Source organism: Vigna unguiculata, chromosome 6 (genome assembly GCF_004118075.2).
Source record: "Vigna unguiculata cultivar IT97K-499-35 chromosome 6, ASM411807v1, whole genome shotgun sequence".
Classification (NCBI taxonomy): Eukaryota; Viridiplantae; Streptophyta; class Magnoliopsida; order Fabales; family Fabaceae; genus Vigna; species Vigna unguiculata.
This window is the reverse complement of record NC_040284.1, coordinates 16,915,228-16,929,940: the sequence shown is the minus strand read 5'-3', so window position 1 is coordinate 16,929,940 and position 14,713 is coordinate 16,915,228. Positions and strand designations below refer to the sequence as shown.

Sequence of the window (14,713 nt, the reverse complement as noted above, 5' to 3'; positions counted from 1 at the left end):
ATGTCACGTGTCAATTTTTAATTTTTTTAAATTTTTTTAATACTTTTTTTGAATTTTTTGAATTTTTTTATTTTTGACACGTATAATTTCACCGTGCCACATGTCAAAGTGACTCAATTTGATTCCTAAATTGAAACTAAAAACAAATATAGGGACCAAATTGAGTTATTTTGACACGTGACAAAACTGTGAAGTGACACGTGTCAAGAAAAAAAAAATTCAAAAAAATAAAAGAATAATTCAAAAATATTAAAAAAATTCAAAAAAACCATAAATTGACACGTGACGTTGACTTTAACACCGTCTGATCAAAATTAACGATGAAGACCAAATTGAGTCATTTTTAAGAAAATAAGGACCAAATTGAGACAACGAAAAACAGACCAAAATAAAATTTCATGACAAATAGAGAGACCAAAAGGATAATTTAACCTATATAATGTTATGGTTACATTGTATTAAGTAATAAAATAACGTGATAAATAGTAAAATTTTACAAAGTAGAAAGTTTTAAACTTTGATTTAAATATTTTAGTTTACAAAGTCATATACCTAAATTGTTTTGTTTTAATATCAAATACAAAAAAATTAATATCACGAGAATTTCATTAGGGATTTATTTTTCAAAGTAAACTGGAAGAATTTTCAATGAGATTTACAGTGAAAGATTTAAAAACTTACCCTTTTAATGGTTTCACATGGACACAACTCTAAGTTAAGATGTTTTTCTTTCTCTATTTATATTTTTATATCAATTTTAGGCTTCTATGAATAATGATGCATAGCGTTTAATATCATTTGTTTTTTTCATACATTTCGTATCAATTAGAACTGATTGGATGATTACTTTCTTTAATTTCATTTTCTAATACAAATTGGAATCTTCTGAGATTGAAAGTGAACAAAAATGAAGAACCTGAAAACATGCTTTAAGGGAAAGGAACTGAATTGAAGAATAAACAAAATTTTCTTGCACTGGGAGTAAACTGAACCAAGAAGAAGAATAACAAAAATACAACCTCATTTCACCAATCTTTCACGTACATACATAAATATAGGATGCCATACTAAACATGCAACTCTCAGCTAAGCCAAGAAATGAGCAGAGAATGGTGATATCAGTAGTGAGAACCTAAATACTTGTTATATTTTGTTTGGACAGTGGATCAGAAAAATCTTACTCAACTTCTTTGATAATTCTTCGTCGCCGTAAGGGTTGTGTTGTAATGCTCCCTGGAGCACTGTGAGCTTTCCTCTTATCTTCCTTCCTCCTCTTGGCATCAGCCATAACACGCATTAAAGCAGAAGCTTTGAATATTGGTCTAGGCAAGTGTCTATGTCTGTTGAGCAAATCAGAAAAAAGCAAAACGTGACGATTATGCACAGGAAAAACTTTATTGCGGAAATATGTAATTTATGACAATTTTTCAGGTATGGTTCATAGTATAAATGCTTGATCAAATCTCACCTTGTAATCCGGTTAACCTCAGGGAGGTGCTTATAGCGTTTCTTTACGGCCTCGTGATAGTCGTGCTTCTTACGTTCTCTTGGAAGAATCTGTGGCATGATTACGAAGACATAATCATCAGTCAATGAAGGGCTTCTAAGAACAAAAATAATCAGGGGTAGCAAATTGGAAAACAAACAAGACTCCAAATTATGATGATTTAAGGATCTTAATCATTGTTCATCTTTTAATGTACGACAGACAAGGATGTCAGGGAACAATGAAACTCAACTAAACTATAAAATGTATTTGGATCCTCCCAACTCTAGTCCAAGCATGACCTTAGCATTTTTATAGACCAGAAGGAATTTGGAACCATGAAGAGGTAAGATAGGCCTTCCCTTCCCTTGTACTAAAAAATGGTGTCTATCTCACTACTAAGATGACAATGACAGCCATGTCGGGAGATGAAAGTAGGTTCAAATTCAAATAAATGTAAAGAAAATATATATAAACAAACAAAATTGAGATTCATCTTTCTATGAAATAAGCATTGCCACATGATGCTGAGGATATGCTCTAACACGTTAATTATTTCACTCAAATCTATGTAATAGAAGCAAGGAAGATGTCTTACTACTCCAAGTTGCTCAGATGCCTTTGCCTTCCAAATCCTAAGGTTAGTATCATCACTTCCTGAAATCACATAACTTCCATCACCACTGAACTTGACACAAAATACCCTGCATAACAAAGATAAAGATCAGCCTACCATACGAAGATAGAAATCTTTCAGCAGAAAAAGTTGGAAAAAACAGCAATAGCATTTTGTTGGGATGTAGAATAAAGGGAAGAATAGAAGTTACTAATTAGAGGGATATCATGGGTAAGGCCAATCATATCTATAAATACGAGGATACCATAGCAAAGGGGGATTTTCACTTCTTAGAGTGAGCGTCAACCCTTTGTGAAAGGAGAAAGCCTTTGTGAAGGGAAACAATTGGAGGAGAAAGTGTTCTCCCATTTCTTGATATTTTCATATTACTAGATAAAAATATTTGTTTTCAATTCTTGGTTCGTAACATCTTTTGTTGGAAATAGTATCTCGTTACACATCCAAGGTTTACATTAGTTGAAAAGTGACATGGGTAATAAAGCAATATAATGTTCAATTTCTAATATAAATTAAGTGAACCTTTGCATTCTCTTAGTGTGATAAATCTCTTTGCTGTGACCACCGTTATACTGGAAAAGTCTCACCTACAAATGAGAAATCATCAATAAATAGGAAACCATTCTTAGTAAGACCAAACCTCAGATGACTGAAAACAAGAGTCAAGGAACTAACTGTTCTATCATAAGATCCAGTGACAAATTCTCGCCCAGTTGGTGAGTAGTCAATATCCATCCTGTAGAATAAAATATGATAAAGCATGCATGATAAAATTCTAGGATTACGAGAACACAACATTTAAAGAAAAATCATCTTACACTGCAGAAACATGATCTTTATGAACACATTTAGCTTCATCCAACTTCCTAGTATCATAGCTATAGCAGTTGCCGTCTTCATTTGCCTGCATAAAATTTGTTGACAAGAATATAACATATCTCTATTGAAGATGTCTCAACCCAGTAATATCTAATGTTAGCCTTAACGAAAACCCCAAATTATAGCTTGAGAACCATTGAATGAATTCATATGATCAACTTACAGCTGTAAAATTTATGGGTTCCATTGGATTCCAACATATAGAATTGGTTTTGGTCTGTCACAATGAAGCAATAGTTAGTGCAGTCATGAATATATTTGGAATAGAAGCCAAATGAGGATGGGACAACTCAGCAGAAATGATGTTGAGAAATGTTGCAATGATATAATACTATGTGCAATTTAAGAACCACAAAATATTAGGGACTTCCGTTAACAAAATATGATGTTTAGAAATAACATAATAAAAAACAGCAACCATATGTTATAATTTAAAAGCAATGAAAAAAAAAGTAATTACCATCATTATCATTTTCCTCACAGGGGAAGCCATACGTAAATCATACAAATTTATGCTCCTGTCACTGAAATAAGAAAACGGGTTAAAAAGGCAGGTAATTTACATACAAGAGTAAAGTAGGTTAAGCCACCAACATTGTCAGGACTTATAAAGTAGATTAAAGTAAAACCATTCAAAATCTAAGTAAAACCTGAAAAAAAAAAGCATACCAAAAGAAACAAAACAAAGTCCCCTTATTAGATATTCCTTTCCATTCAATGAATGAAATGCACTTTTCACCAGATAAATGACACTGTTGGAATATACAGCAGATGTCTAAATACACCCTCAGGAAAATTTTCATATATCTTTATATTTCTCAATTTCTTTCCGCACTTAGTTTAGACTATAGTGTACTATTAGTATATATAGAGCTTAGCATTGTCTTTCGAATGATATCCTCATTTCCTCTCCTTCAATACTTAAATCCCTGTAACGCCAACATCGTATCCGGGTCCTGTAATGCACCTTGAGAATGCTTTCCCTTTCCATTGAGTTGTGTTCAAGGAAATTGATGACCGCACTATAGTTTTTTGTTCATTGTTTGCTCCTACTCTCGTTTTCAAGTTTTGTTATAATTATAAGGGGTAAATCCTAAGTCATATCCTTATGACGAGAGAATATCAAATTTCCTTTGTTTATTGTATTAATTAATTCCGTTTTCTCAATATAAATAACTTTCATTCAGTCTCAAAAAAACATGGTTTCAGCTCAATGTGTCTCTCTGTATTATATTGATTCCGTTTTCTCAACATAAATAAAGCATCCATGTTGTCTCAGAAACGGTTTCCACTCAATGTCTCTCTTTTTGCTATAGTTGAAATGAGGTTTTGGCTATCATATTCTGGTATGCGTTATTTAGATCACCCCAGCTTATTTATGTAGAATGACTTTGCATCAGTCCGTTTTCTGTACATCTAATTTAGCATGCTAAGCCTTACTGTGGCTGGAGGAGTATTCAACCCCTACTGCGTTTTCTGTCCTTGGCAACTGTATTCAGTTAACTAGCTCGCTAGCTGGAAAGCTTCTTAGAGAAGCTTTCCTTTGTATCATATAAATAACAGTACCTCACCTTCAAAACTCACCTATTAACACAATTCAGAATAAAGAATTTCCCCCTCTCTCTGTTCATCTTTGTCTCTTGAAATATAACAGGATACCTTATAACATTATGATTATCTTTTAAAATAGTTTAGAGCATCTATAATCTCTAGGAACTAGCTTCCATATTCTTTATATTTCATCATTGATGATTTGTATCTGGATATAATTAGGGGCACAAGACATGTAATTACACTAAGTACTTTGTCTTTTAGATTCTATTTACCACATCATTATACACATTATATTATTTTGAATATTTATTTTTCAAATTTCCTTCTTCCAAATAATTTCAACAAAAAACAACAACCTATTAGATTAGTACCAATCTCTTCCATCCACAACAAAACATAAAATGGATTTTTCTCATACTCAGGAACCTATTTCAATTACAACTTCAATCAAGTTGATAGTACCAGGGCTTTAATCTTGGAAATGGAACATTAAAATGTGATAGTAAACAAGCAGGAAAATTAACTCATTAAAACAGTATAAATACTCATTAAATAATGGAGGAAAAACACAAATTCAATGAGACAACCAAAGAGCAAACAAGCAACACAAAATAAAAGATCAGTATATCTATTGGGTGAAAAAACCGGATTGTATTGTGATTAACATTGTAGTCCTTGACCTATAGGCAATCTCACGTACCTAGCTGAGGTGGCCAAAAGATTTGGTTCTCCAGGATTAAACCGGACAGAAATTACTGTATCTGTCCCCCATTCAAAACTATTAATTGGCTGAGACCTGCAGAAAGTTGGTAACAACAACATGAAATAAACATGAAGTTTAGAATGGTCAACTACTGTGATTCTAGCAAAACAAGTAAACCAAACAGAAATTGAGCACCTGTTGTGATTCCATATATCTACTTGAGCACCAACTGTGGCAAAAAGCTCACCATCCCACTGGTGATCAACGCCCCTAAAAATTAAGAAAGTAAAACAAGGTTCAGTAAGCATAAAAGTATAGTAAAATAACAAACTTCAATATCTTCCTCCGGGATAATTCACTCCAAAACTTACCAAAATGCATTCTTCCAAACATAAACACTTGCTGGCTGCACAAAAACAAAAAAAGGTTCATAAAATTCACACTTATACTTAAAAAAAGGTAAAAGTAAAATATGCCAGCACAAAATTTCACCTCAACAGTGCTCTTGGTTGAGTCATCTGACTCCATAAGAGAAGTAATAGGAACATTCCAGAGTCTGATACTGAATTCAAATTCCAGGTTACATCAGAAAAATAGCTATTGAAGGCTAAATATGATTGATAAATAGATATAATAGGGAAAAAGATTGATTATTACCAGGCATCAGTTCCACAGGACACAAGAATGCGTCCATCAGTAGATGCTGCCAAACCCCGTACAGCACCTTGATGACCAGGAAACTGGCAAACTGTCTGTCTTTTATATCAAATACAATGGGCACCAAATTAGATACATATAGTAGTCTAAAATGTTGTAGCATTAACTATCATGCATATTGCAAATAAATTTATCATACAAGAACTACCAGTCTTCAGTAAGCCAACATACCCCCTTAAACAGAGAAATAATAAGAAAATCTCAAGTCATATTTGATACAGTAAACTACAGTTCATTCATAACTAACAAGACAGAAATTATTACTTTCCTCTGAGATAAACTTATTATCTATTGATAGTCCATACAATGCAAACAGAAAGGATATAAAGAAGTGGCTCTGTATTGTTAATTACTACAGCACCCATTTCTTTTCATATATGCCCTCTAAGGATCTAACTAAATCTTAAATACATAAAAAAATAATCATACATGACAGAAATAACTGTAAAGATCACTAGGGCGTTAACAGCAATTTTAATATAGAAGAGAATAGTAATTATACTCCTTAATATTTGTGCTATCCTCTAAGCGGACAGATGCAAAGAAATGTACAGTATACAAAGAAATGCTTTTCATTTCAAAAAGATTACTAAATACCATAAACTTGATTCAAATTCCCAATACAAATATTTTCTTTCTGTAAAAAAAACAAATTAATGAAGAAACAATTACCTTGATGCTAAATCCCAGAGACGAATATCTGTAAAAACAACAAAGACAAATGTTATAGGTTTCTTTTATATGTATGCAACTCAACTCATCCACCATTTTACAAAGATAACAATGTACAGTGGATTGAGCCAAATCTTTAAAAGGATGGTAGTGTAAGTAACGCATAAAACCTAATACCATGTAGAAGAACCAACGAAAAAGAACCAAGAAAGAAATGATAAAATTACAAGATAGAGATGAATAGTAAAAGTGAATGGATATGTAAGACATGCCCTGATAGGCAAGGGAAAAAGAAGGAAGTCTTGAAAGTATACTATAGGAAGAAAAATAAATTAGAAACAGTTAATTGGTTAACAGATAGTTGTTATGTGAAATGAGATGACGAGTTTTTGAAAAAGTGTATTTATTGTCATGTATAGGAGAGGAGAGGGGGAGAATGAAAATTTTGTAGATTGAGCTTTAGCTCTTTGTGGAGGGGAAACCCTAGGAGGAGAAAGTGCTCTCCTGTTTTGTGTTCTTTTCAATCTATTCAATAAAAAATATTACTCTTCTTTCTCTTTTCAATTCTGGGTTCTAACAAATTGGTCCGACTTGCTGGATCTGAAGAAGGGAGAATTTTGGAAAGTAGAGTAAGTTCTTTGGAAAGATTTGCCAGCAACCAAGGAAGAGTGATTGTGGACATGAAGACAGATCTATCTATTATCATAGATACCCTACGGGAGATTAAAGAACTTCTTCAAGATCAACAGAGGAAAGAAAGAGGTAAAGACTGGTTTGGGTATTGTGAAAGATGGCTTGCAGGACATAAAAGAGATCAAAGATCTGCCTCAAGACATCAACAAAGGAAAGAAAGAGGAGAAAATTCAATCGAACAGGAAAAGCAAAGCGAAGAGGATGCCATTGACAATAACGGAATTAATAAGGGTGAGGAATAACCACTTTGCCCTGGGGTTAAAAGGGTGGAGTTGCCCACACTGGAAGGGAATGACCCCCAAGGTCAGATCAACAAATGTTTTGGAAATTCGAAACATCAAAGGATCAACAAAAGCACACCTAGCCCTCATCTGCGTGGAAGAAAATGCAGTCGAGGGATTAAAAATCTGGCAACAAAAATTCAAGAATCCTTCTTGGGAAGATCTTTCTAAAGCCCTCTGTAGGATTTCAGGAGCAGAGAAGGCAGCACCATTTTTGAAAAGTTTGGGGGCATAGAATGCAGAGCCATTGTTGAAAAAATGGCAGCGATTAGACAACAATAAAGGGTGGAAGATTACATTCAAGAATTTGAAGTGAGAAACAATAATTGGGGTGAATTTGGTTATGCTATTGATGTGCCGCCTAGTAATAATACACAACATGATGGTTTATTAGACATTGATCTTCTCTATATCCATAAAGATATTGGCATTCTTGAGGATGGTGGATTTGATTTCTTGGTGCCAACTGCTTGCAGTAATGCACTGAGAGTTTTGCGAACTATGCAACTTCCAAAGTATGTTCCACTAGACGCTAGTCTAGGTGTAAGGAAAACCAATTTAATGATTGCTTGGGGAAAAGATTTTGGGCTCAAAGAAGCATTGGAGGAGGGCTGTTGGCTTTTGTTGGATGAGCTTCATCTTGCTCAACAATTTGTTTTAGAAGATGTGCACTGTGGGACAAGGTCATGGAAGCAAAAGCACAAGAGCTACCACAACAAGTGTTGGTGCAATGGTAAAGGAGCAAGTCCAAATCAGCCATGTGGGAAGATACAGTTTCCTGAATTCATCCTTGAGGACAAGGTTGTTTCAGAAGTACGAGTAATGATAGGCAAGGGAAAAAGGAGGGGGTCTTGAAAGTATACTATAGGCAGAAAAATAAAAATAGAAACAGTTAATTGGTTAACTGTTAGTTGTTATGTGAAATGAGATGAAGACTTTTTGTAAAAGTCTATATATTGTCATGTATGGGAGAGGAGAGGGGGAGAATGAAAATTTTGTAGATTGAGCTTTAACTCTTTGTGGAGGGAAACCCTTGGAGGAGAGAGTGCTCTCCTATTTTGTGTTCTTTTCCGTCTATTCAATAAAAATATTACTCTTTTTCTCTTTTCAATTCTGGATTCCTAACATGCCCACACAATTATTTCTTATTTATGTTGATTATTTATACAATCTATTATGCAAAAAGAATCACGCTACTTCTTTAAAGAGCTATGTTTCATAACAAAATTTAACCACTTCCGGAATTCAAATTTTTTTATCCATCATATAACAAAAACAAATTTCTTCCTCTTCTCTATCTCCAAACCAAGAGTATGATTCAGCCATTACTTCCTACGACTACAACTACACATAGCTGCAAGGACATAACTAAAAAAGGTAAAATGAACTACCTCCATCCATTGAACCAGAGAATATCCCTTTCAACTGGCTAGGGTTCTTCGCCATACACGAAATAGCATCTATATGTCCATCTAATGCGCCAATAAATGGTCTTGCAAAAATCTAAACCCTCATAGATTAAAAAACACACAATAAGAAACAGATAAACTTCACATGCAATAGAAACACACTGATTACGAAACTGAAAGCAAAAAAAAAAAAATAACATATAAGCGGACCTTGTCCAACTTCACTGCATTAAGAGCCCGCACATACTCCACCGCCTTCTCTTGAGGACGAAGGCCGGGATCGTAATTCCGGAACACCCTCTGTACAAAATCAAAGGGGAGGTTTCAGAAAAAGAAAAAAGATTGAAAATTCGATTGAACTGAGCAATTAGAATAAAGCTATTGGTAAAGGGTCGTGTGCATTGAATCACCTGAAGGTCTTGACTTCGTTCTCGGGTGAACTCATCGACGGAGCGTGATATAACTTTGACCTTCATTGCGCGTTGAAGCAGCGGAAGAAGTGAGAACAATGAGTCACTGTGTTTTGGTTCTTCAACCTCCAAATTAGAGAGCGGAAAAACCCTAATAAGATTGGCGGAAGGAACCAAGGTACGAGGAAGAAAGGGTTTTAGTGCTCAATTTGTTCACGGACATATGGATACGGGTCGGGCCAAAAAATAAATTTATGAGCTAAACATTTTTAAAATAATAACTATAAATTTCATTAAAACATATACAGGTATTAAATTTTATATATCGAATCAGTATATGTAGAAATTAAAATTAATTTGATAATGTTTAATTTTCTCAAATTAATTTAAAATATATAATATGTAGATTTTAGAAATTGTGTTTTGTAATTTTCTTAGTGTATACATTCTTTCATCGTTTTTAGTATTATAAATTTATTTTTTAAATACTATTTTGTACACATATTTATTTGTTATTTTTGTCTTTGTAAATATAAGTAATTATTTTTATTACTTTGATGATTTTTAAAAAAATTACTCATCATAATATAAAATTATATATATATATATATTACAAAATTATTAAAATATAATTATTTTATTTATAACTTTTCTATTGTTTCAAAATAAAATTAATAAACAAATTTATTTTAAGTATTATTATAATAATCAATTTTGTATTATTATAAGAAAAAAAGGTAAACACGTGTGTGTATATATATTGTTTATATTTATTTGTTAAACAAGGATAACATATTACAGATGAAATCAGAGTTTGTAGTTGAATAATTGTTTTTTGGTATATAACATTAAAGTCCCTCAGCTAAAAAGAAAAAAAAAAAGAAAAAGAAAAACCTTACATCTATCCTCATTTAAAAAGTTTACTTTGTTCCACTTGATAATTTTGGGGTGAGATTAGGTATTTGTTACCTAAATAAGTCAAATTAATTACTATAATTAATAATTAATTTATTTTTTCTATTTTAATTTATTTTTACTTTTTCTAATGGTGTAACAAAATAAATTAGTTTTATATTATAAAAGTGGAAAGAAATTGTGTCTTTTTAAACAAAAAGTATTTGATAAGGATGTGTTCTTAGGGGTAGGTGAAAGAGGAACGAGAAGAAGAATTTTTGTATTTTTTTAAATGATTGAGAGGTTAAAAATAAATTTTGTGAAAATTATAAATAATATAACTGAAATGTGATAAATAATAAAATTTAAAATTGATAAGAATATGAAATGTATTAAATTATCCTTTATGGTGAAACTAATACGAAATCATTTTTAAGTCAGTAATATAAGCAGTGCAAACAAAGTCATCCACATCACACATGCATGTTATTTATAGCTCACACTATTTACTCTTTCACCTAAATTTGTTGTCAACGTCCGCAATTTACTTTTGCAAACCAAATCAAATAAATCGTTGACACTACATGCCCAACATCATTGGCACAACCCACCCAAATCACGTTAACCGGTTTTCTTACTAACACAAACACATGAACCGATTCTATTTTTATTTATTTAATTTTTTTATATTTTAATTCTAAAATATAATGAAAGATAAAATAAGAATACAAATATATACGGCTTTAAATATATTTTTAATTTTTTTCTTCAAGGTTATTTATTATGGTTTCTAAAATTGAAGTCCTAGTATCAATTATGTTTTTATCTTTTATGTTTTCTTTTTCTTCTAAAAAAATTGGTATTTCTTGTATTTTTAGATGTGTTGCAATACATTTTATACAAAAATTTTTGTAGCATAAAGGACAATGAGCCCTTTGTGATTTATGAAAATATCTATCACAATACTGGCAGGGAATAGATGTTGGTCCTGAAAAGTATTGTAATGTATGAGAACATATATTTGTTTCAGTTATATTCATTAGATAATATCCAGAATCATCTAATATTTCGCCCAATTCATTATATTTGTCATTTAATTCGAAATCATATTCTTTAGGGTAAATTTGGATAAATTCATTATTTGTGAAATCATTTATTAAGTCATAATTTTTGGGTTGTTTTTCTAAATTAATTTCATCATTGTATTCTGTTATACTAACTACTGATAATATTTCAGAATCAGTAGATACATCTTCGTCAATTGGAAGAAGATTCATGTGGCAAGATTTGATGAGCTCTGCTTCTTTTGTATAAAGATTTGCTATGTTTGGACAATCTCTTGAGAAATGTCCAGTTTGGCTACAAGCATAACATTTTAATGTTTGTTTGTAATTTTTATTTTCTCTAAATTTTCTAACGTGCCTGTCAGGGTTTAGAGTGAGTTTCCTAGAATTTGAGGATCTAATAGTATAAGTCTTTCTAGAATTAGTTGGTCTTTGTACAGTCGATTGAGACTTATGACTATAAAGTTGGCTATGTCTAGGTTTTCTTCTGGGCATATATTTTTTATTTTGATTGTATTGTTGTGGATTGTATATTTGTTTACAAATTCCATAATCAGAATTTTTTAATTATTTTTGTATTGCAATATGTGTACAAGTGTCTTCCATTACTTTCATAATATGTTGTATTCTTATTGAAAGGTTATTTAACATGGGAGTTACCTCATCATTTTTCTCAAGACCCTACCTAAGGCTAGTAATACAGAATGAGCGTTTTGCCCAGATATCTCAAGGTATGAAGCATTTGGCACAAGAGTGAAAAGGGTATATGCTTAAAGCTTAATATGAATGATGAAGAACTGAAATAAGAACTAATACGAGGCAGAAAATGTGCAACAATTCATGACCCCTCAGCACTTTTGAGCAAATTTTCTGTGAGCAGCATATATTTGTACATTCACAATCCAAAATGAACTACTTTTCGTCAATCATTTGGTTACCAATCTGTGCAATATGCCTATGCCCTTAACTAAATCTTCTGTTTAAGAACATGGCGCAACTGAACCTTCTGGCTTTCCATTCTAGCTTCCAAAAGTCGTGCTTTCAAACTATTCTTCTGTGCACCGCGAGGAATGCATCCTTTCATACCACCCTTATGTGCATGTGGACTTCCCGACTCAGGACTCAACTGGTATAGAAGGTCTTGGGGGCTCAATCCACCTTTACCTGATCCATGATCAGGAGATATTATGACCCCATTAGATAAACTTCCATTAGAAAGCTTCCCATTCATTTCTTCCAGAGAGATTATCTTGTAACTATCCCCGTTGTTTGGATATGACCTCCAAAGACCTTTCTGAGGCAAAACAAGACCAATTTTGGTCTACTTACAAAGGCTTTAATTCTTTAGAAGAAGCCCAAATGGCTTTAAAGCTGGGAACTATTGACGAAGAAAAAATAAAAACAGGGTTGACATTTGAACCAAGAACCCAAACACATACCTATGCTGCCTCTTGTAGCTTCTCACCACAAATGAACCCAAACATTTTCCTTGCAAAATTCGAAGTCATACAAGAGTTCTTGTTTGAAGTTCATGCAGAAACACAAAATTACAATGGATTATTTGTAAAACCCCAGACTTATTTTGACACAAAAACACCATGCCAAGAGTCTTCGGACTATTGCAAAACAGTAACCACAAAATGCACATGCCAAATAAAATTCATTTTTAGAAAGGCTCAAATTGATTTAAAAACCTTTAAAAATCAATTATATAGAGACATAGTCATATGTCCTTCACTATTATTAGAGGCAGGATGTCTCCAAACACTGCTTATCCCACCTACCGAAAAATTCAACTCTCTAACCCAGGAGATAAACTCGGTAGTAAATGAAATACAGGCAAAATATATGACCAATATCTGTTTACAAATCACCTCTTCCCCAAAAAGCGCCACAACCCCTGATAGTGTGGCAACACATGTCATAAAACTATTCACAGAATCAAATCCAGTACCAACTTTGGAAAGCTTACGTTGAAGGGTCAAATTGGAATTTCTCCAGAAAGGATAATACCGAATATATCCTTTTAAAAGAAACCATAAACACCAAAATATACTGGAAAAAGTTTATGGGAAACAAATTTCATCCTTTCCCTATAGAAGTCAGTCCAATACTGGTTAAAAGATTTGAAAAAGAAAGGATATATAGAGAAATTTATGAAGAAACAGGAAGCCACAGACAAGGAACTCCTGGATCTTCTTTCCTTCTGACAATGAAGACTCAGACCAAATACTTGAGGAAGATCCCGAAGACATGATTTCTACGGTAGTCTCCAAAAGAGGACAGTAAAGTGTTCTTACCTGTGACACAGTAATTTTACTCATAACTGGGTAATAGACTGAAGGGTAAAAACACACAACGTTCAAATACAGACCACGTCACCAGATGACTTAGACTCTAGGTAACCGGTCACTTGAAAACCGGTTCAACAAGTTACAGGTTTCAAAGTTTTTCTATAAAAGAGTCTTTAAATCCCTTATGCTGGGCAAGAACTCTGAACCCCCTCTTTCTCTTAACCCTTCTCTCTCTCTACCTCTGCCTTCTCTCTACTTGTCTCCCGCTTGTCTCTCCTCACCTTTCCTCTCTTGTATACTTTCAACCATAAATAAACGAGAAATTTCATATTCTCTCCCCTCCCTCTAGAATCAAAATAAGTTTCTATAGAGTAATTTCTTTCTAGACATCTACGAATCTGACCAAAACTAAAATAGAAACATGAAATGTGTATATTAAATGCCATATTCTATTTATTTGTCATGATATAAATATTTTTCTTCTTTTTAATTTGAAAACATAATTAAGAGTAAAATAAAAATATGAAATATTTATAAAAAAAAAGTTTGTCTTCCTTCTTTTTTCCTCCAAAATTAAATAATTTTGTGAATTTTTTTTTATAAAATTTACTTTTAAAACTGTATCACCAAATTTTAAAAACTCACATTGTCTACATGGAATTTTTTTTTCATCGTGACAATTTAATTACGTCAGAACAAAGTTCACGATAGTATATAGATTAAAAAATAAAATTTACAATATCACATCTTTTTAGGCAAAAACAAGTGTAATAAGCTTTTTTAACAATAATGAAAATAATAAAAGTAATGCTACACATATAAACACCACTTCACATTCATCTATGTTTTTATTCTAACAATCTGTTTGGTAAAAATAATATTATCCACACATGTGAACCAAATTTTAATCTCTCAATCAACATTATCTTATTTATATTCCAACTACTTTCACCTCAGTCAAATTGATAGAACATGAATCCACAAACATTTATACCAAGCATTTTTCATGTTAAAATCATCGTT

At 32.4% G+C, this 14,713-nt stretch overlaps 1 protein-coding gene across 1 annotated transcript; it reads right to left on the bottom strand.

Annotated features, from left to right (window-relative positions):
* Window positions 1-948: 948 nt before the first annotated feature.
* On the bottom strand, window positions 949-9,666 carry LOC114186802 (DDB1- and CUL4-associated factor 13). The gene is made up of 17 exons (XM_028074824.1): window positions 9,439-9,666; window positions 9,239-9,328; window positions 9,011-9,122; window positions 6,646-6,673; window positions 5,914-6,012; window positions 5,749-5,818; window positions 5,628-5,662; window positions 5,452-5,526; window positions 5,254-5,349; window positions 3,460-3,523; window positions 3,163-3,216; window positions 2,939-3,024; window positions 2,796-2,856; window positions 2,643-2,707; window positions 2,085-2,190; window positions 1,469-1,557; window positions 949-1,340 (listed from the first exon to the last, which is right to left on the bottom strand). The coding sequence occupies exons 1-17, from the start codon at window positions 9,502-9,504 to the stop codon at window positions 1,178-1,180; spliced, it is 1,359 nt and encodes a 452-aa protein (XP_027930625.1). The 5' UTR covers window positions 9,505-9,666; the 3' UTR covers window positions 949-1,177.
* Window positions 9,667-14,713: the final 5,047 nt, after the last annotated feature.

What these genes read in the sequence shown, in the direction of transcription:
- LOC114186802 (XM_028074824.1), bottom strand. Translation starts at nt 9,504, where the DNA reads ATGAAGGTCAAAGTTATATCACGCTCCGTCGATGAGTTCACCCGAGAA. An exon ending in CTCTGGGATTTAGCATCAAG is followed by an intron (nt 6,013 to 6,645) that starts GTAATTGTTTCT and finishes TTGATATAAAAG; the next exon opens with ACAGACAGTTTGCCAGTTTC. An exon ending in CACACTAAGAGAATGCAAAG is followed by an intron (nt 2,191 to 2,642) that starts GTTCACTTAATT and finishes TTTGTTATGCAG; the next exon opens with GGTATTTTGTGTCAAGTTCA.